Genomic DNA, 20,329 nt, shown 5'->3' with positions numbered 1-20,329 from the left:
GAGCAGTGATACTAACCAGAGCAGTGATACTAGACAGAGCAGTGATACTATCCAGAGCAGTGATATTAGACAGAGCAGTGATACTAACCAGAGTAGTGATACTAGACAGAGTAGTGATAGTAGCCAGAGTAGTGATACTAGTCAGAGCAGTGATACTATCCAGAGCAGTGATACTATCCAGAGCAGTGATACTAACCAGAGCAGTGATACTATAAAGAGCAGTGATACTAACCAGAGCAGTGATACTATCCAGAGCAGTGAAACTAGCCAGAGCAGTGATACTATAAAGAGCAGTGATACTATCCAGAGCAGTGATACTAGCCAGAGCAGTGATACTAACCAGAGCAGTGATACTATCAAGTGCAGTGTGTGGGTTCCTTCTTTTTTCTCATATTTGAAATTCTTCAAAGTAGCCACCCTTTTGCCTTGATGACAGCTTTGCACACTCTTGGCATTCTCTCAACCAGCTTCATGACGTAGTCTCCTGGAATGCATTTCAATTGAAAGGTGTGCCTCTTAATGCGTTTGAGCCAATCAGTTGTGTTGTGACAAGGTAGGGGTGGTATACAGAATATAGCCCTATAAATCCATATTATAGCAAGAACAGCTCAAATAAGCAAAGAGAAACGACAGTCCATCATTACTTTAAGACATGGTCAGTCAATCCTGAACATTTTAAGAACATTGAAAGTTTCTTCAAGTGCAGTCACAAAAACCATTAAGCGCTATGATGAAACTGGCTCTCATGAGGACCGCCACAGGAAAGGAAGACCCAGAGTTAGCTCTGCTGCAGAGGATAAGTTCATCAGAGTTACCAGCCTCAGAAATTGCAGCCCAAATCAATGCTTCACAGAGTTCAAGTAACAGACACACCTCAACGTCAACTGTTCAGAGGAGTCGGTTGAATTGCTGCAAAGAAACCACTACTAAAGGACACCAATAAGAAGAAGAGACTTGCTTGGGCCAAGAAACACGAGCAATGGACATTAGACAGATGGAAATATGTCCTTTGGTCTGATGAGTCCAAATTTGAGATTTTTGGTTCCAACCGCCGTGTCTTTGTGAGACGCAGAGTAGGTGAATGGATGATCTCCGCATGTTTAGTTCCCACCGTGAAGCATGGAGGAGGAGGTGTGCGGGTACTTTGCTGGTGACACTGTCTGATTTATTTAGAACTCAAAGCCCACTTAACCAACATGGCTACCACAGCATTCTGCAGCCATTCGCCATTCCGTCTGGTTGCGCTTAGTGGGACTATCATTTGTTTTCAACAGGACAATGACCCAACACACCTCCAGGCTGTGTAAGGGCTATTTGACCGAGAAGCAGAGTGATGGAGTGCTGCATCAGATGACCTGGACTCCACAATCACTCGACCTCAACCAAATTGAGATTGTTTGGGATGAGTTGGACAGCAGAGTGAATGAAAAGCAGCCAACAAGTGCTCAGCATATGTGGGAACTCCTTCAAGACTGTTGGAAAAGCATTGCAGGTGAAGCTGGTTGAGAAAATGCCAAGAGTGTGCAAAGCTGTCATTAAGGCCAAGGGTGGCTACTTTGAAGAATCAACATTTTTTTTATATATTTTGATTTGTTTAACACTTTTTTTTGGTTACTACATGATTCCATATGTGTTATTTCATAGTTTTGATGTCTTCAATATTATTCTACAATGTAGAAAATAGTTTTAAAAAATTAGAAAACCCCTTGAATGAATAGGTGTGTTCAAACTGTTGACTGGTACTGTATATATAGCACGCAATGACTACATCAAACTTGCGACTCTTCAAATTTGTTGGATGCATTTGCTGTTTATAATTAGGTTGTGTTTCAGATTATTTGGTGCCCAATAGAAATGAATGGTAAATAATGTATTGTGTCATCTTGGAGTCGCTTTTATTGTAAATAAGAATATAATATGTTTCTAAACACTTCTACATGAATGTGGATGCTACCAGGATAGCATGTTATATCATACCCTCAAGATATGCTAAACCTCTCACCATTACAATAACAGGGGAGGTTAGCATGTGATATCATACCCTCAAGATATGCTAAACCTCTCACCATTACAATAACAGGGGAGGTTAGCATGTTATATCATACCCTCAAGATATGCTAAACCTCTCACCATTACAATAACAGGGGAGGTTAGCATGTTATATCGTACCCTCAAGATATGCTAAACCTCTCACCATTACAATAACAGGGGAGGTTAGCATGTTATATCATACCCTCAAGACATGCTAAACCTCTCACCATTACAATAACAGGGGAGGTTAGCATGTTATATCATACCCTCAAGATATGCTAAACCTCTCACCATTACAATAACAGGGGAGGTTAGCATGTGATATCATACCCTCAAGATATGCTAAACCTCTCACCATTACAATAACAGGGGAGGTTAGCATGTTATATCATACCCTCAAGATATGCTAAACCTCTCACCATTACAATAACAGGGGAGGTTAGCATGTTATATCGTACCCTCAAGATATGCTAAACCTCTCACCATTACAATAACAGGGGAGGTTAGCATGTTATATCATACCCTCAAGACATGCTAAACCTCTCACCATTACAATAACAGGGGAGGTTAGCATGTTATATCATACCCTCAAGATATGCTAAACCTCTCACCATTACAATAACAGGGGAGGTTAGCATGTTATATCATACCCTCAAGATATGCTAAACCTCTCACCATTACAATAACAGGGGAGGTTAGCATGTTATATCATACCCCCAAGATATGCTAAACCTCTCACCATTACAATAACAGGGGAGGTTAGCATGTTATATCATACCCTCAAGATATGCTAAACCTCTCACCATTACAATAACAGGGGAGGTTAGCATGTTATATCATACCCTCAAGATATGCTAAACCTCTCACCATTACAATAACAGGGGAGGTTAGCATATTATATCATAACCCCCAAGACATGCTAACCTCTCACCATTACATTAACAGGGGAGGTTAGCATTTTTATAGGGAAGTATGATATTTGTGCGTCTTCTCACTCATCATTATGCATGATTCATACAGGACTATCCGTAATCATGGTAGCAGTGTTTAGAAGCATATTCTATCCTTCCCTCTCAAATACTTTTTCTCCCCATAAAATGTACAAAAAAGTGCTGTAATTTCTAAACTGTTCACCTGATATGGATGAAAATACCCTCAAATTGGCAACCAATTTGTGCCAGAACGCTCACCACATATCAGCTATGATGTGGACAGGTGAGGAGTGCCAATTAGGAATTAGGGGATGATTAGTTGGCTAGATTGGGAATTTAGCCAGAAAGGCAGGGTTAAAACCACTTACGATAAGTGCCATGGGATTTTGAATGACCACAAGAGATTCAGGACACCCATTTTAACATCCCATCCAAAAGACAGCACCCTACGCAGGGCAATGTCCCCATTACTGACCTGGGACATTGAAATGCCCCTACTGCCCCTACTGGCCCTCCAACACTACTTCCAGGACCAACTCTGCTTAGCTCTAGAGGCAAACCAGCAGTGGGAGAGAGAGGAAGGGGGAGTGAGAGAGATCAAATCAAATCCCATTTTATTGGTCACATGGTTAGCAGATGATAATGCAAGTGTAGCGAAATGCTTGTGCTTCTAGTTCCAGACAGTGCAGTATTTAACATCTAACAAGTTCCCCAACAACTACCTAATACACACACATCTAAAAGGAGTGAATGAGAATATGTACATATAAATATATGGATGAGCGATGGCCGAGCGGCATAGGCAAGGTGCAATAGATGGTATAAAATACAGTATATACATGTGATATGAGAAATGTAAGATATGTAAACATTATTAAAGTGGAATTATTTTAAATGGCATTGTTTAAGGTGACGAGTGATCCATTTATTAAAGTGGCCAGTGATTGGGTCTCCATGTAGACTGCAGCCTCTCTGAGTTAGTGATGGCTGTTTAGCAGTCTGATGGCCTTGAGATAGAAGCTGTTTTTCAGTCTCTCGGTCCCAGCTTTGACGCACCTGTACTGACCTCGCCCTCTGGATGGTAGCGGGGTGAACAGGCAGTGGCTTGGGTGGTTGTTGTCCTTGATGATCTTTTTGCCTTTCTGTGACATCGGGTGCTGTAGGTGTCATGGAGGGCAGGTAGTTTGCCCCTGGTGATGCGTTGTGCAGACCTCACTACCCTCTGGAGAGCCTTGCGGTTGAGGGCGGAGCAGTTGCCGTACCAAGCTGTGATACAGGATGCTCTCGATTGTGGATCTGTAAAGGTTAGTCAGGGTTTTGGGTGACAAGCCAAATTTCTTCAGCCTTCTGAGGTTGAAGAGGCGCTGTTGCGCCTACTTCACCACACTGTCTGTGTGGGTGGACCATTTCAGTTTGTCGTTGATGTGTACGCTGAGGAACTTAAAACTTTCCACTTTCTCCACTGCTGTCCCTTCAATGTGGATAGGGGGGTGCTCACGCTGCTGTTTCCTGAAGTCCACGATCATCTCCTTTGTTTTGTTGACGTTGAGTGTGAGGTTATTTTGCTGACACCACACTCCGAGTGCCCTCACCTCCTCCCGGTAGGCTGTCTCGTCATTGTTGGTAATCAAGCCCACTACTGTTGTGTCATCTGCAAACTTGATGATTGAGTTGGAGGCGTGCATGGCCACGCAGTCATGGGTGAACAGGGAGTACAAGAGGGGGCTGAGCACGTACCCTTGTGGGGCCCCAGTGTTGAGGGTCAGCGGGGTGGGGATGTTGTTTCCTACCTTCACCACCTGGGGGCGACCCGTCAAAGTCCAGGACCCAATTACACAGGACGGGGTTGAGACCCAGGGCCTCCAGCTTGATGATGAGCTTGGAGGGTACTATGGTGTTGAATGCTGAGCTGTAGTCAATGAACAGCATTCTTACATCGGTATTCCTCTTGTCCAGATAGGATAGTTTGCAGTGTGATGGCAATTGCATCGTCTGTGGACCTGTTAGGGCGGTATGCAAACTGAAGTGGGTCTAGGGTGGCCGGTAAGGTGGAGGTGATATGATCATTGACTAGTCTCTCACAACACTTCATGATGAGAGAAGTGAGTGCTACGGTGCGGTAGTCATTTTGTCCAGTTGGCTTTGCCTTCTTGGATACTGGAAGCGTGACGTGGGTGTTTTTGTTTTGTACTCCGTGGTTTCCTGTAGACCCTGCCACATACGTCTCGTGTCTGAGGTCGTTGAACTGCGACTCAACTTTGTCCCTGTACCAGAATTTCACTTGTTTGATTGCCTTGCGGAGAGAAAAACTACACCGTTTAAATTCAGCCATATTTCCAGACCCCCTTCCATGGTTAAATGCGGTGGTTCGCGCTTTCAGTTTTGTGCGAATTCTAGGTCGGGTGAGCAGAAGGATTTGAGTTTCTGTATGTTGTTATGATTACACCATGAGTCGTTAATCATGAAGCCCTTCCTCTTCCCAGAGAGGTGTTTATCTCTGTCGGGGCGATGCATGGAGAAGCCCAGTGGCTGAACCGATTCTGACAACATATCCCGAGAGAGCCATGTTTCCGTGAAAAAGAGAATGCTACAGTCTCTGATGTCTCTCTGGAAGGGAACCCTGTCTCGAATTCCGTGTACCTTGTTGTCAAGAGTCTGGACATTGGCGAGTAGTATACTCGGGAGCGGTGGGCGATATGCACGTCTACGGAGCCTGACCAGGAGGCCGCTCCGTCTGCCCCTTCTGCGTTGTCTTGGGTCGGCTTCTGGGATTAGATCCATTGTCCTGGGTGGTGGTCCAAACAGAGGATCCGCTTCAGGAAAGTCGTATTCCTGGTTGTAATGTTGGTAAGTTGACGCCGCTCTTATATCCAATAGTTCCTCCCGGCTGTATGTAATAAGACTTAAGATTTCCAGGGGTAACAATGTAAGAAATAATACATAAAAAACAAAATACTGGATAGTTTCCTAAGGACTCGAAGCGAGGCGACCATCTCTGTCGGGGCCATCTTGAGAAAGAGGAGAGAGAGAGGGTAGGGGGTGTGAGAGAGAAGGAAATACAGAGAGAGGAGAGAAAGGGCAGGGGGAGAGCGAGGGGAGAGAGAGAGGGTAGACAGAGAGAGGGTAGAGGGGGAGACAGAGAGAGGGTAGAGGGAGAGAGAGGGAAGGAAGGAAGGAGAGACAGAGAGAGGAGGGAGAGAGAGGGAAGGAGAGACAGAGGAGGGAGAGAGGGTAAAGGGAGAGAGTGGAAGGGAGAGACCAAGAGAGGAGGGAGAGAGAGGGAAGGAGAGACCGAGAGAGGAGAGAGGGTAACGGGAGAGACAGAGAGAGGAGAGAGAGAGCGTAGATGGTAGAGAAAGAGAGAGGGAAGGAGAGACCGAGAGAGGGGGAAGGAGAGACGTAGAGAGAAGGGAGAGAGAAGGAAGGAGAGACCGAGAGGAGGGAGAGAGAGGGAAGGAGAGACACCGAGAGAGAGAGGGTAAATGGAGAGAGAGAGTGGGAAGGAAAGACAGAGAGAGGAGGGAGAGAGAAGGAAGGACAGACCGAGAGGAGGGAGAGGGAGGGAAGGAGAGACCGAGAGGAGGGAGAGAGAGGGAAGGAGAGACAGAGAGGAAAGAGAGAGGGTAGAGGGAGAGAGAGGGAAGGAGAGACCGAGAGGAGGGAGAGAGAGGGAAGGAGAGACCGAGAGGAGGGAGAGAGAGGGAAGGAGACACAGAGAGCGAGAGAGAGAGGGTAAAGGGAGGGAGAGGAGACAGAGAGGGTAGAGAGAGAGCGAGGGAAGGAGAGAGAGAGAAAGAGATGATTGTCTTTGGCCCTAGTACCCACAGCCCTGTAAGAACTAAGCTCTGGCTTGTCCTAGGGATAGATACAGTCCGTTCCACCTCGGGGAGGGTGTCTAAAAAATGTGGAGATCTTCCCACTAGTACTTCCTGCTGTACTGTATGTAGCCTGTACTTCCTGCTGATGTATGTAGCCTGTACTTCCTGCCGTACTGTATGTAGCCTGTACTTCCTGCTGTACTGTATGTAGCCTGTACTTCCTGCCGTACTGTATGTAGCCTGTACTTCCTGCCATACTGTATGTAGCCTGTACTTCCTGCTGTACTGTATGTAGCCTGTACTTCCTGCTGTACTGTATGTAGCCTGTACTTCCTGCTGTACTGTATGTAGCCTGTACTTCCTGCTGTACTGTATGTAGCCTGTACTTCCTGCTGATGTATGTAGCCTGTACTTCCTGCTGATGTATGTAGCCTGTACTTCCTGCTGATGTATGTAGCCTGTACTTCCTGCTCTACTGTATGTAGCCTGTACTTCCTGCTGTACTGTATGTAGCCTGTACTTCCTGCTGTACTGTATGTAGCCTGTACTTCCTGCTGTACTGTATGTAGCCTGTACTTCCTGCTGTACTGTATGTAGCCTGTACTTCCTGCTGTAATGTATGTAGCCTTTAGTTCCTGCCGTACTGTATGTAGCCTGTACTTACTGCTCTACTGTATGTAGCCTGTACTTCCTGCTGTACTGTATATAGCCTGTACTTCCTGCTGTAATGTATGTAGCCTTTACTTCCTGCCGTACTGTATGTAGCCTGTACTTACTGCTCTACTGTATGTAGCCTGTACTTCCTGATGTACTGTATATAGCCTGTACTTCCTGCTGTAATGTATGTAGCCTTTACTTCCTGCCGTACTGTATGTAGCATGTACTTCCTGCTGTACTGTATGTAGCCTGTACTTCCTGCTCTACTGTATGTAGTCTGTACTTCCTGCTGCTCCCCACCTCGGGGAGGGTGTCTAAAAAATGTGGAGATCTTCCCACTAGTACTTCCTGCTGTACTGTATGTAGCCTGTACTTCCTGCTGATGTATGTAGCCTGTACTTCCTGCCGTACTGTATGTAGCCTGTACTTCCTGCTGTACTGTATGTAGCCTGTACTTCCTGCCGTACTGTATGTAGCCTGTACTTCCTGCCATACTGTATGTAGCCTGTACTTCCTGCTGTACTGTATGTAGCCTGTACTTCCTGCTGTACTGTATGTAGCCTGTACTTCCTGCTGTACTGTATGTAGCCTGTACTTCCTGCTGTACTGTATGTAGCCTGTACTTCCTGCTGATGTATGTAGCCTGTACTTCCTGCTGATGTATGTAGCCTGTACTTCCTGCTGATGTATGTAGCCTGTACTTCCTGCTCTACTGTATGTAGCCTGTACTTCCTGCTGTACTGTATGTAGCCTGTACTTCCTGCTGTACTGTATGTAGCCTGTACTTCCTGCTGTACTGTATGTAGCCTGTACTTCCTGCTGTACTGTATGTAGCCTGTACTTCCTGCTGTAATGTATGTAGCCTTTACTTCCTGCCGTACTGTATGTAGCCTGTACTTACTGCTCTACTGTATGTAGCCTGTACTTCCTGCTGTACTGTATATAGCCTGTACTTCCTGCTGTAATGTATGTAGCCTTTACTTCCTGCCGTACTGTATGTAGCCTGTACTTACTGCTCTACTGTATGTAGCCTGTACTTCCTGATGTACTGTATATAGCCTGTACTTCCTGCTGTAATGTATGTAGCCTTTACTTCCTGCCGTACTGTATGTAGCATGTACTTCCTGCTGTACTGTATGTAGCCTGTACTTCCTGCTCTACTGTATGTAGTCTGTACTTCCTGCTGTACTGTATTCAGCCTGAACTTCCTGCTGTACTGTACGTAGTATGTACTTCCTCCTGTACTGTGTGTAGCCTGTACTTCCTGCTGAAATGTATGTAGCCTATACTTCCTGCTTCTGTAACCTGTACTTCCTGCTGCTGTAGCCTGCACTCCCTGCTGTACTCTATATAGCCTGTACTTCCTGCTGTACTGTATGTAGCCTGTACTTCCTGCTGCTGTAGCCTGCACTTCCTGCTGTACTGTATGTAGCCTGTACTTCCTGCTGCTAATATATAGCCTGTACTTCCTGTTGTAATGTATGTAGCTTGTACTTCCTGCTGTACTGTAGGTAGCCTGTTCTTGCAGGTCTAATGTATGTAGCCTGTACTTCCTGCTTTACTGTATGTAGCCTGTACTTCCTGCTGCTGTTCTAGTCTGTACTTCCTGCTGTACTGTATGTAGCCTGTACTTCCTGCTGTACTGTATGTAGCCTGTACTTCCTGCTGCTGTTCTAGCCTGTACTTCCTGCTGCTGTTCTAGTCTGTACTTCCTGCTGTACTGTATGTAGCCTGTACTTCCTGCTGTACTGTATGTAGCCTGTACTTCCTGCTGCTGTTCTAGTCTGTACTTCCTGCTTTACTGTATGTAGCCTGTACTTCCTGTAAGCACCAAACCCAGTTGCCAAAGACAGCCAGGGGGAGTATGGAGGAGTGAAACCCCAGGGAGGGGCACTCTGGCAGGGGTAGAGGGGCATGTGGGACTGGGGCAGAATGTGGGACTGGGGCAGGATGCTGTCTAATCCTTTTAGCATGCAAGGTTAAGGAGGACTTATCACCTGGAGAAATAGGGAGAGAGAGAAAGATATCAGGATAGTTAGGAATGGGGGATGGGGAGAAAGAAAGGTAAGGGGGAATCGGGGAAAAGGGGTCGGGACAGGGGGAGGGATAGGGGTAGGGTCAGTGGGGTAGGGACAGTGAGGTATGGACTGGGAAGGGACCGTGGGGTAGGGACAGTGAGGTAGGGACAGTGGGGTAGGGACAGTGGGGTAGGGGCAGTGGGGTAGGGACAGTGGGGTAGGGTAAGTAAGGCAGTGACAGGGGTAGGGACAGTGGGGTAGGGACAGTGGGGTAGGGACAATGGGGTAGGGACAGTGAGGTAGGGACAGTGGGGTATGGACAGGGGTAGGGACAAGGGTAGGGACAGTGGGGTAGGGACAGTGGGGTAGGGACAGTGGGGTAGGGACAGGGGCAGGGACAGTGGGGTAGGGACAGTGGGGTAGGGACAGGGGTAGGGACAGTGGGGTAGGGACAGTGGGGTAGGGGCAGTGAGGTATGGACTGGGGTAGGGACAGTGGGGTAGGGACAGTGGCGTAGGGACAGTGAGGTAGGGACAGGGGTAGGGACAGGGAGGTAGGGACAGTGGGGTAGGGGGGGTGGGGTAGGGACAGTGGGGAAGGGAAAGGGAGGTAGGTACAGGAAGGTAGGGACAGTGGGGTAGGGACAGTGGGGTAGGGACAGGGGTAGGGACAGTGGGGTAGGGGCAGTGAGGTATGGACTGGGGTAGGGACAGTGGGGTAGGGATAGGGAGGTAGGGACAGTGGGGTAGGGACAGTGGGGTACGGACAGTGGGGTAGGGACAGTGGGGTAGGGACAGTGGAGTAGGGACAGTGGGGTAGGGACAGTGGGGAAGGGAAAGGGAGGTAGGGACAGGAAGGTAGGGACAGTGGGGTAGGGACAGTGGGGTAGGGACAGTGGGGTAGGGGCAGTGAGGTATGGAACTGGGGTAGGGACAGTGGGGTAGGGACAGTGGCGTAGGGACAGTGAGGTAGGGACAGGGAAGTAGGGACAGGGAGGTAGGGACAGTGGGGTAGGGGGGGTGGGGTAGGGACAGTGGGGAAGGGAAAGGGAGGTAGGTACAGGAAGGTAGGGACAGTGGGGTAGGGACAGTGGGGTAGGGACAGGGGTAGGGACAGTGGGGTAGGGGCAGTGAGGTATGGACTGGGGTAGGGACAGTGGGGTCAGGACAGTGGGGTAGGGACAGTGAGGTATGGACTGGGTAGGGACAGTGGGGTAGGGACAGTGGCGTAGGGACAGTGAGGTATGGACTGGGGTAGGGACAGTGGGGTAGGGACAGTGGCGTAGGGACAGTGAGGTATGGACTGGGGTAGGGACAGTGGGGTAGGGACAGTGGCGTAGGGACAGTGAGGTAGGGACAGGGGTAGGGACAGTGGGGTATGGACAGTGGGGTAGGGACAGTGGGGTATGGACAGTGGGGTAGGGTCAGTGGGGTATGGACAGTGGGGTAGGGACAGTGGGGTATGGACAGTGGGGTAGGGACAGTGGGGTATGGACAGTGGGGTAGGGGCAGTGGGGTATGGACAGTGGGGTAGGGACAGTGGGGTAGGGACAGTGGGGTAGGGACAGTGGGGTATGGACAGTGGGGTAGGGACAGTGGGGTATGGACAGTGTGGTAGGGACAGTGGGGTAGGGACAGTGGGGTAGGGACAGTGGGGTAGGGACAGTGGGGTAGGGACAGTGAGGTAGGGACAGTGGGGTAGGGACAGTGAGGTAGGGACAGTGGGGTAGGGACAGGGGGTAGGGACAGTGGGGTAGGGACAGTGAGGTAGGGACAGGGGTAGGGACAGTGGGGTATGGACAGTGGGGTATGGACAGTGGGGTAGGGACAGTGAGGTATGGACTGGGGTAGGGACAGTGGGGTATGGACAGTGGGGTAGGGACAGTGGGGTATGGACAGTGGGTTAGGGACAGTGGGGTAGGGACAGTGGGGTAGGGACAGTGGGGTAGGGACAGTGGGATCCAGAACTGCATGTACTCCAGACCTACAGTATGCAGTCCTAGAACTGACTCCCCTGTAGTTCTAGAACTCTGACTCCCCTGTAGTTCTAGAACTCTGACTCCCCTGTAGTTCTAGAACTCTGACTCCCCTGTAGTTCTAGAACTCTGACTCCCCTGTAGTTCTAGAACTCTGACTCCCCTGTAGTTCTAGAACTCTGACTCCCCTGTAGTTCTAGAACTCTGACTCCCCTGTAGTTCTAGAACTCTGACTCCCCTGTAGTTCTAGAACTCTGACTCCCCTGTAGTTCTAGAACTCTGACTCCCCTGTAGTTCTAGAACTCTGACTCCCCTGTAGTTCTAGAACTCTGACTCCCCTGTAGTTCTAGAACTCTGACTCCCCTGTAGTTCTAGAACTCTGACTCCCCTGTAGTTCTAGAACTCTGACTCCCCTGTAGTTCTAGAACTCTGACTCCCCTGTAGTTCTAGAACTCTGACTCCCCTGTAGTTCTAGAACTCTGACTCCCCTGTAGTTCTAGAACTCTGACTCCCCTGTAATTCTAGAACTCTGACTCCCCTGTAGTTGTAGAACTCTGAATTACAGTTCCAGTTCCAGTTATAGTTCTAACTGTGACTGACCTGTAGCTCCAGGACCTTGATGTGTTTCATGTGGTGGTGACTGACCTGTAGTTCCAGGACATTGATGTGTTTAATGTGGCGGTGACTGACCTGTAGCTCCAGGACATTGATGTGTTTCATGTGGTGGTAACTGACCTGTAGCTCCAGGACCTTGATGTGTTTCATGTGGTGGTGACTGACCTGTAGCTCCAGGACTCTTGATGTGTTTAATGTGGTGGTGACTGACCTGTAGCTCCAGGACATTGATGTGTTTAATGTGGTGGTGACTGACCTGTAGCTCCAGGACCTTGATGTGTTTAATGTGGTGGTGACTGACCTGTAGCTCCAGGACATTGATGTATTTAATGTGGTGGTGACTGACCTGTAGATCCAGGACCTTGATGTGTTTAATGTGGCGGTGACTGACCTGTAGCTCCAGGACTCTTGATGCGTTTCATGTGGTGGTGACTGACCTGTAGCTCCAGGACCTTGATGTGTTTCATGTGGTGGTGACTGACCTGTAGCTCCAGGACCTTGATGTGTTTCATGTGGCGGTGACTGACCTGTAGCTCCAGGACATTGATGTGTTTAATGTGGTGGTGACTGACCTGTAGCTCCAGGACCTTGATGTGTTTCATGTGGCGGTGACTGACCTGTAGCTCCAGGACCTTGATGTGTTTCATGTGGTGGTGACTGACCTGTAGCTCCAGGGCCTTGATGTGTTTCATGTGGTGGTAACTGACCTGTAGCTCCAGGGCCTTGATGTGTTTAATGAGGTGGTAACTGACCTGTAGCTCCAGGACTCTTGATGCGTTTCATGTGGCTGTGACTGACCTGTAGCTCCAGGACTCTTGATGCGTTTCATGTGGCTGTGACTGACCTGTAGCTCCAGGACTCTTGATGCGTTTCATGTGGCTGTGACTGACCTGTAGCTCCAGGACTCTTGATGCGTTTCATGTGGCTGTGACTGACCTGTAGCTCCAGGACTCTTGATGCGTTTCATGTGGCTGTGACTGACCTGTAGCTCCAGGACTCTTGATGCGTTTCATGTGGCTGTGACTGACCTGTAGCTCCAGGACTCTTGATGCGTTTCATGTGGCTGTGACTGACCTGTAGCTCCAGGACCTTGATTCGGTGCCTGTGACTACGGAGTTCCTCTTGTAGCTGTGAGATGGTCTCCTGGAGGTCCTGCAACTGCTGCTTCCTCTCCTGGTTCTCCTGCAGCCAATAGGACACTTCATCAGTGCAGCGGAACATGTCCGGGCAGCGCTGGTGTTGGAGCTGAGGCAGCGTGGCTGTGACTCGACACTGACCGTTTGGCAACACCTCGTTACTGTACTCCCCACACTGCATCAGACCACTGCTGATACGATGGCTGTCTGGGTGTTCGTGTACGTCCGGATGGGAGTTTGAGTTTGTGTCCGGATGTTGATCATATGTGTCTGTCTGTGTGTCCCCGTGGGAATCTGTCTGTGTTCCTGGAAGGAAGTCTTTTGGAGGCATGTCTATACCTGAGACTGATTGGGTGTCTCTGTGTCCATCTGTGTTGCTGTCATCAGCTCTGTCTTGGTGTGTATCTGTGTAGTCTCCAGTCACCAGGGCAACGGTCCATAGGGCCAGTAAGGCAGCAGTCAGCAGGAGAGGTGGTCTCATCCTGACTCTCCAAACCAGGTCCAGGAAGACCCTCTCAGACCAGCTCCAGCACGGGGGCTACACCTAAACTTGGCTCCAAATTAGACCAACTTAGACTAGGTCTTCTCTCAGGCCAGGTCCAGTTGCACCCAGAGCCATCCAGGCTAGCTGTGGTCCCATGCAGTCCAGCTGTGCTTGGATCTTATTCCCTGCAGACAGAGAGACCAGCAGGGAGACAGACTTCTTGGAGTGCAGTGGGACAGGGAGAGAAACTGCCTCCATTCCCTGGACACCCTCCTCTCCTCATGACAGCATCCTCATTGGCCTCACTGAGGACACACACACACACACACAAACACACACAGTTAAACACACATTCTGACTGAGGATATACACACACAAACTGCAGAGAACAACATACATTCATTTAAGTTGAGAAGAACATGAAACCAGCCTCTCCTGTCCACAGCCCATCCTCCCCCTCTCTCCTGTCCACAGCCCATCCTCCTCCACTCTCCTGTCCACAGCCCATCCTCCCCCTCTCTCCTGTCCACAGCCCATCCTCCCCCTCTCTCCTGTCCACAGCCCATCCTCCCCTTATCTCCTGTCCACAGCCCATCCTCCCCCTATCTCCTGTCCACAGCCCATCCTCCCCTTCTCTCCTGTCCACAGCCCATCCTCCCCCTCTCTCCTGTCCACAGCCCATCCTCCCCCTCTCTCCTGTCCACAGCCCATCCTCCCCCTATCTCCTGTCCACAGCCCATCCTCCCCCTATCTCCTGTCCACAGCCCATCCTCCCCTTATCTCCTGTCCACAGAGTGCTTAGGGTCGTTGTCCTGTTGGAAGGTTAACCTTCGCCCCAGTCTGAGGTCCTGAGTGCTCTGGAGCAGGTTTTTATCAAGGATCTCTCTGTACTTTGCTCCGTTCATCTTTCCCTCGATCCGGACTAGTCTCCCAGTCCCTGCCGCTTAAAAACATGCTGCCACCAACGTGCTTCAGGAATGGTGCCAGGTTTCCTCCAGACGTGACGCTTGGCATTTAGGCCAAGTTCAATCTCGGTTTCATTAGACCAGAGAATCTTGTTTCTCATGGTCTGGGAGTCCTTTAGGTGCCTTTTGTCAAACTCCAAGCGGGCTGTCATGTGCCTTTTACTGAGGAGTGGCTTCCGTCTGGCCACTCTACCATAAAGGCCTGATTGGTGGAGTGCTGCAGAGATGGTTGTCCTTCTGGAAGGTTCTCCCATCTCCACAGAGGAACTCTAGAGCTCTGTCAGAGTGACCAGCTGTTGGCCAGCACTAGGAAGAGTCTTGGTGCTTCCAAACTTCTCCCATTTAAGAGTGATGGAGGCAACTGTTTTTCTTGGGGCCTTCAATTTGCAGAAATGTTTTGGTACCCTTCCCCAGATCTGTCCTTCAACACAATCCTGTCTCAGACCTGTCTCAGACAATTCCTTCGACCTTATGGCTTCGTTTTTGCTCTGACATGCACTGTCAAATGTGGGACCTTATATAGACAGGTGTGTGCCTTTCCAAATCATGTCCAATCAATTTAATTTACCGCAGGTGGACTCCAATCAAGTTGTAGAAACATCTCAAGGATGACCAATGGAAACAGGTACACCTGAGCTCAAACGATTTATTCCACGAAATGTGAAAAAGTCAAGGGGTCTGAATACTTTCCGAATGCACTGTATATGTGTGTCACCGGAAGCTTCCTCACTGAGAAGGGAATCCCATTATGGACTCACCACTAGGCAGATCAGCAGGTTACGACCCCACAGCCTATATACAACTACTTCCTGGACCTACCCTTTATTCAGCATTACTCTCCCCCCTCTCTCTCTCTGTATACTCCCCCCTCTCTCTCTCTGTCTCTCTGTATTCTCCCCCCTCTCTCTCTCCTCTCTGTCTCTATGTATTCTCCCCCCTCTCTCTCTCCTCTTTCTCTGTATTCTCCCCCCTCTCTCTCTCTGTCTCTCTCTCTGTATTCTCCCCCCTCTCTCTCTCTCTCTCTCTCTCTGTATTCTCCCCCCTCCCTCTCTCTCTCTCTCTCTCTCTCTCTCTGTATTCTCCCCCCCCTCTCTCTCTGTCTCTCTGTATTCTCCCCCCTCTCTCTCTCTCTCTCTCTGTCTCTCTGTATCTCTCCCCCCCCTCTCTCTGTCTCTATGTATTCTCCCCCCTCTCTCTCTCCTCTTTCTCCGTCTTCTCCTTCTTTAATTTCCTTTCTTTCCGTCTATCTCTCTTTCCTCCTCCTCTTCTCTATCTTTCTTTCTCCTTCTCCTTTCATCTCAGCCCCTCTTTCCGTTTCCTCTCCTGTCAATTCCTTCTCTCCATCTCACTTCCTCTCTCTCTGTATCCCATTGGTATTCCTTCACCGTTTCTACAGATCACGTGACCTCCTTAGACCTGCATCTCCATAGGTATAATGCGGTCGGACCACAGCAAACCTAATCGCTCCTGCGACCTCTCTAGACCTTTCAGAGACCATAATTGGTGGTTAAGATGAGCTCCTGACTAAGGTTTAACCCTCTGTATCCCATTGGTATTCCTTCACCGTTTCTACAGATCACGTGACCTCCTTAGACCTGCATCTCCATAGGTGTAATGCGGTCGACCATAATTGGTGGTTAAGATGAGCTCCTGACTAAGGATTAACCCTCTGTATCCCATTGGTATTCCTTCACCGTTTCTACAGATCATGTGACCTCCTAAGGATTAACCCTCTGTATCCTGAAATGGCCTACAGTACACTCAGCCTCTCAATGTACAGTATATATCTTATTGCTTATATATTATATATATATAACCCCTAGATAGGCTGTCATAAGATGCACTGTATATACAAAAGTATGTGGACACCCTTTCAAATTAGTGGATTTGGCTCTTTCAGCCACACCTGTTGCTGACAGGTGTAAAAAAAAAATCGAGCACCCAGCCATGCAATCTCCATAGACAAACATTGTCAGTAGAATGGCCGATACTGAAGAGCTCAGTGACTTTCAAAGTGGCACCGTCATAGGATGCCACTTTTCCAACAAGTCAGTTTGTCATATTTCTGCTCTGCTAGACCCGCCACCGGTCAAGTGTAAGTGCTGTTATTGTGAAGTGGAAACGTCTAGGAGCAACAACAGCTCAGCCGTAAAGTGGTAGACCACACAAGCTCACAGAACAGAACCGCAGAGTGCTGAAGTGCATAGCGCGTAAAGATTATCGGTCCTCGGTTGCAACACTCACTACCGAGTTGCCAGCTGCCTCTGGAAGCAACGTCAGCACAATATACGTTATTCGGGAGCTTCATGAAATGGGTTTCCATGACCGAGCAGCCGCACACAAGTCTAAGATCACCATGCGCAATGCCAAGCGTCGGCTGGAGTGGGGTAAAGCTCGCCGCCATTGGACTCTGGAGCAGTTGAGATGCGTTCTCTGGGTTGATGAATCAAGCTTCACCATCTCGCAGTCAGACGGACGAACCTGAGTTTGGCGAATGCCAGGAGAACGCTACCTGCCCGAATGCATAGTGCCAACTGTAAAGTTTGGAGGAGGAATAATGGAATGGGGCTGTTTTTCATGGTACTTCCAGTAAAGGGAACTCTTAACACTACGGCATAAGACATTCTAGACAATTCTGTACTTCCAACTTCGGGGAAGGCCCTTTCCTCTTTCAGCATGACATTAACCCCTTGCACAAAGCGAGGTCCATACAGAAATGGTTTGTTGAGATCGGTGTGGGAGAACTTGACTGGCCTGCACAGAGCCCTGACCTCAACCCCATCGAACACCTTTGGGACGAATTGGAATGCCGACTGCGAGCCAGGCCAAATCGCCCAACATCAGTGCCTGACCTCACTAATGATCTTGTGGCTGAATGGAAGCAAGTCCCCACAGCAATGTTCCAACATCTAGTGAAAAGCCTTCCCAGAAGAGTGGAAGCTGTTATAGCAGCAAAGGGGGGACCAAATCCATATTAATGACTTCCCAGAAGAGTTGAGGCTGTTATAGCAGCAAAGGGGGACCAACTCCATATTAATGACCATGATTTTGGAATGAGATGTTCGACGAGCAGTGTCCTCATACTTTTGGTCATGTAGAGTAAATTGTCTGTGACTTAACACACAAGTATTCACCCCCCTGGCGTTTTTCCTATTTTGTTGCATTACAACCTGTCATTTAAATAGATTTTTATTTGGATTTCATGTAATGGACATACACAAAATAGTCAAAAGTGGTGAAGTGAAATGAAAAACATTACTTGTTACAGAAAATTCAAAAAAAAAAAAAAAACGGAAAAGTGGTGTTTGCAAATGTATTCACCCCCTTTGCTATGAAGCCCCTAAATAAGATCTGGTGCATCCAATTACCTTCAGAAGTCACATAATTTGTTAAATAAAGTCCACCTGTGTGCAATCTAAGTGTCACGTGATCTCAGTATATATACACCTGTTCTGAAAGGCCCCAGAGTCTGCAACACCATCAAGCAAGCGGCACTACGAACACCAAGGAGCTCTCCAAACAGGTCAGGGACAATGTTGTGGAGAAATACAGATCAGGGTTGGGTTATAAAAAAACATTAAAAACTTTGAACATCCCACGGAGCACCATTAAATCCATTATTCAGAAATGGAAAGAATATGGCACCACAACAAACCTGCTAAGAGAGGGCCGCCCACCAAAACTCACAGACCAGGCAAGGTGGGCATTAATCAGAGAGGCAACAAACAGACCAAAGATAACCCTGAAGGAGCTGCAAAGCTCCACAGCGGAGATTGGAGTATCTGTCCATAGGACCACTTTAAGCCGTACACTCCACAGAGCTGGGCTTTACGGAAGAGTGTCCAGAAAAAAAGCCATTGCTTATTAAAGAAAAAACAAGCAAACACATTTTGTGTTCGCCAAAAGGCATGTGGGAGACTCCCCAAACATATGGAAGAAGGTACTCTGGTCAGATGAGACTAAAATGTAGCTTTTTGGCCATCAAGGAAAATGCTATGTCTGGCGTAAACCCAGCACCTCTCATCACCCCATGAACACCATCCCCACAGTGAAGCATGGTGGTGGCAGCATCATGCTGTGGGGAGGTTTTTCATCTGCAGGGACTGGGAAACTGGTCAGAATTGGAGGAATGATGGATGGTGCTAAATACAGGGACATTCTTGAGGGGAACCTGTTTCAGTTTCCCAGAGATTTGAGACTGGGACGGAGATTCACCTTCCAGCAGGACAATGACCCTAAGCATACTGCTAAAGCCACACTTGAGTGGTTTAAGGGGAAACATTTAAATGTCTTGGAATAGCCAAGTCAAAGCCCAGACCTCAATCCGATTGAGAATCTGTGGTATGACTTAAAGATTGCTGTACACCTGCGGAACCCATCCAACTTGAAGGAGCTGGAGCAGTTTTGCCTTGAAGAATGGGCAAAAATCCCAGTGGCTAGATGTGCCAAGCTTATAGAGACATACCCCAAGAGACTTGCAGCTGTAATTGCTGCAAAAGGTGTCTCTACAGGTTATTGACTTTGGGGGGGTGAATAGTTATGCATGCTCAACTAATGTTTTTTTTGTCTTACTTCTTGTTTGTTTCACAAAATAAAATATTTTGCATCTTCAAAGTGGTAGGCATGTTGTGTAAATCAAATGATACAAACTCCCCAAAAATCTATTTTAATTCCAGGTTGTAAAGCAACAACATAAGAAAAATGCCAAGGAGGGTGAATACTTTCGCAAGCCACTGTATATCTTCCTCTCTCCCTTTCTATCTCTATCTCTCTCTCTCACTCTCCCTCTCTCACTCTCTGGATGTGGCCTGCTAGATTAATTTAGATTATAGAACTTGTTTAACTAGTGTCCTGTGTCCATAAACACTCTAATCATTCTTAACACTGACAGCTGCTTCAAGTGTCTCTGAGTGATTTACAGTATCTACAGTTCAGGTGTGGATTAGTTAGCATACCTGAGTCAGCACCGGACCTGAACAGCTTAGAAAAGAGACAAGTGCTGGCTATCGATATCCATAGAACTAACCATTGTTTTGTGGGTGTGGCCATGGTCAGTAGTGTGCGTTTGTTACACAACACTCACACAGCAACCAGCAGTAAACAGCGATTATCATAAAGAGCCCTTTTTTGTTGTTGTTGCCATTAGTCTTAAATCCTCTCTCGCCGTCTCTCTCCCTCTCGCTCTATAATCACTCTCACACACACACTCTCACTCTCTCTCTCTCGATAGATAGATTTAAAAAATGCTTCCTACCTTTCTGTGGACGGCGACAACTCCTTATTGGAAAAGCAGCAGGATGAGTGAGTGTTGGAAATGTTTTTTTTTTTGTTGTGTGAGTCTCTCTGTGTGTGTGAGGTGTGTGTGTGTGCTTCTCTCTCTCTGTGTGTGTGAGGTGTTGTGTGTGCTTCTCTCTCTGTCTTCTAGAGGAAAGCGACAGTGTGTCAGAGTCCTGAGCAGACATCTTATCCCCCACAATCCTCTGTAATAGGATTCAACACAGAGACATGAGACTACACAACGTCACAGCTACCTTACTGTAATGTACTGTACACACACTCAATCACACATACACACATACATACTCATATCTTTCCTTATGCATACAGGCAGTTTCTAAGCCAAAGCAGGGTGTTTCAGGTGGCCTCTGAAAGTTGTGCTCTGTTCTTGAACATTCACCTAAATGAACACTGAGCAACA

At 48.2% G+C, this 20,329-nt stretch overlaps 1 protein-coding gene across 1 annotated transcript in view; it reads right to left on the bottom strand.

Moving 5' to 3' along the window:
- Positions 1–20,017, bottom strand: part of LOC139563748 (angiopoietin-related protein 7) — a 51,359-nt gene extending 31,342 nt beyond the window's left edge. Inside the window, exons 1-2 of the mRNA XM_071382657.1 lie at positions 19,886–20,017; positions 13,121–13,971 (exon numbers count right to left, since the gene is read on the bottom strand). Coding sequence (XP_071238758.1) covers positions 13,121–13,663 — 543 coding nt within the window. The 5' untranslated portion in view covers positions 13,664–13,971; positions 19,886–20,017. The remainder of the gene's footprint in view (positions 1–13,120; positions 13,972–19,885) is intronic.
- Between the last annotated feature and the right edge of the window lie 312 nt (positions 20,018–20,329).

Source organism: Salvelinus alpinus, chromosome 34, assembly GCF_045679555.1.
Source record: "Salvelinus alpinus chromosome 34, SLU_Salpinus.1, whole genome shotgun sequence".
Lineage (NCBI taxonomy): Eukaryota > Metazoa > Chordata > Actinopteri > Salmoniformes > Salmonidae > Salvelinus > Salvelinus alpinus.
Note: the sequence above shows the minus strand (reverse complement) of the source record. Positions and strands in the feature narration are given on the sequence as shown.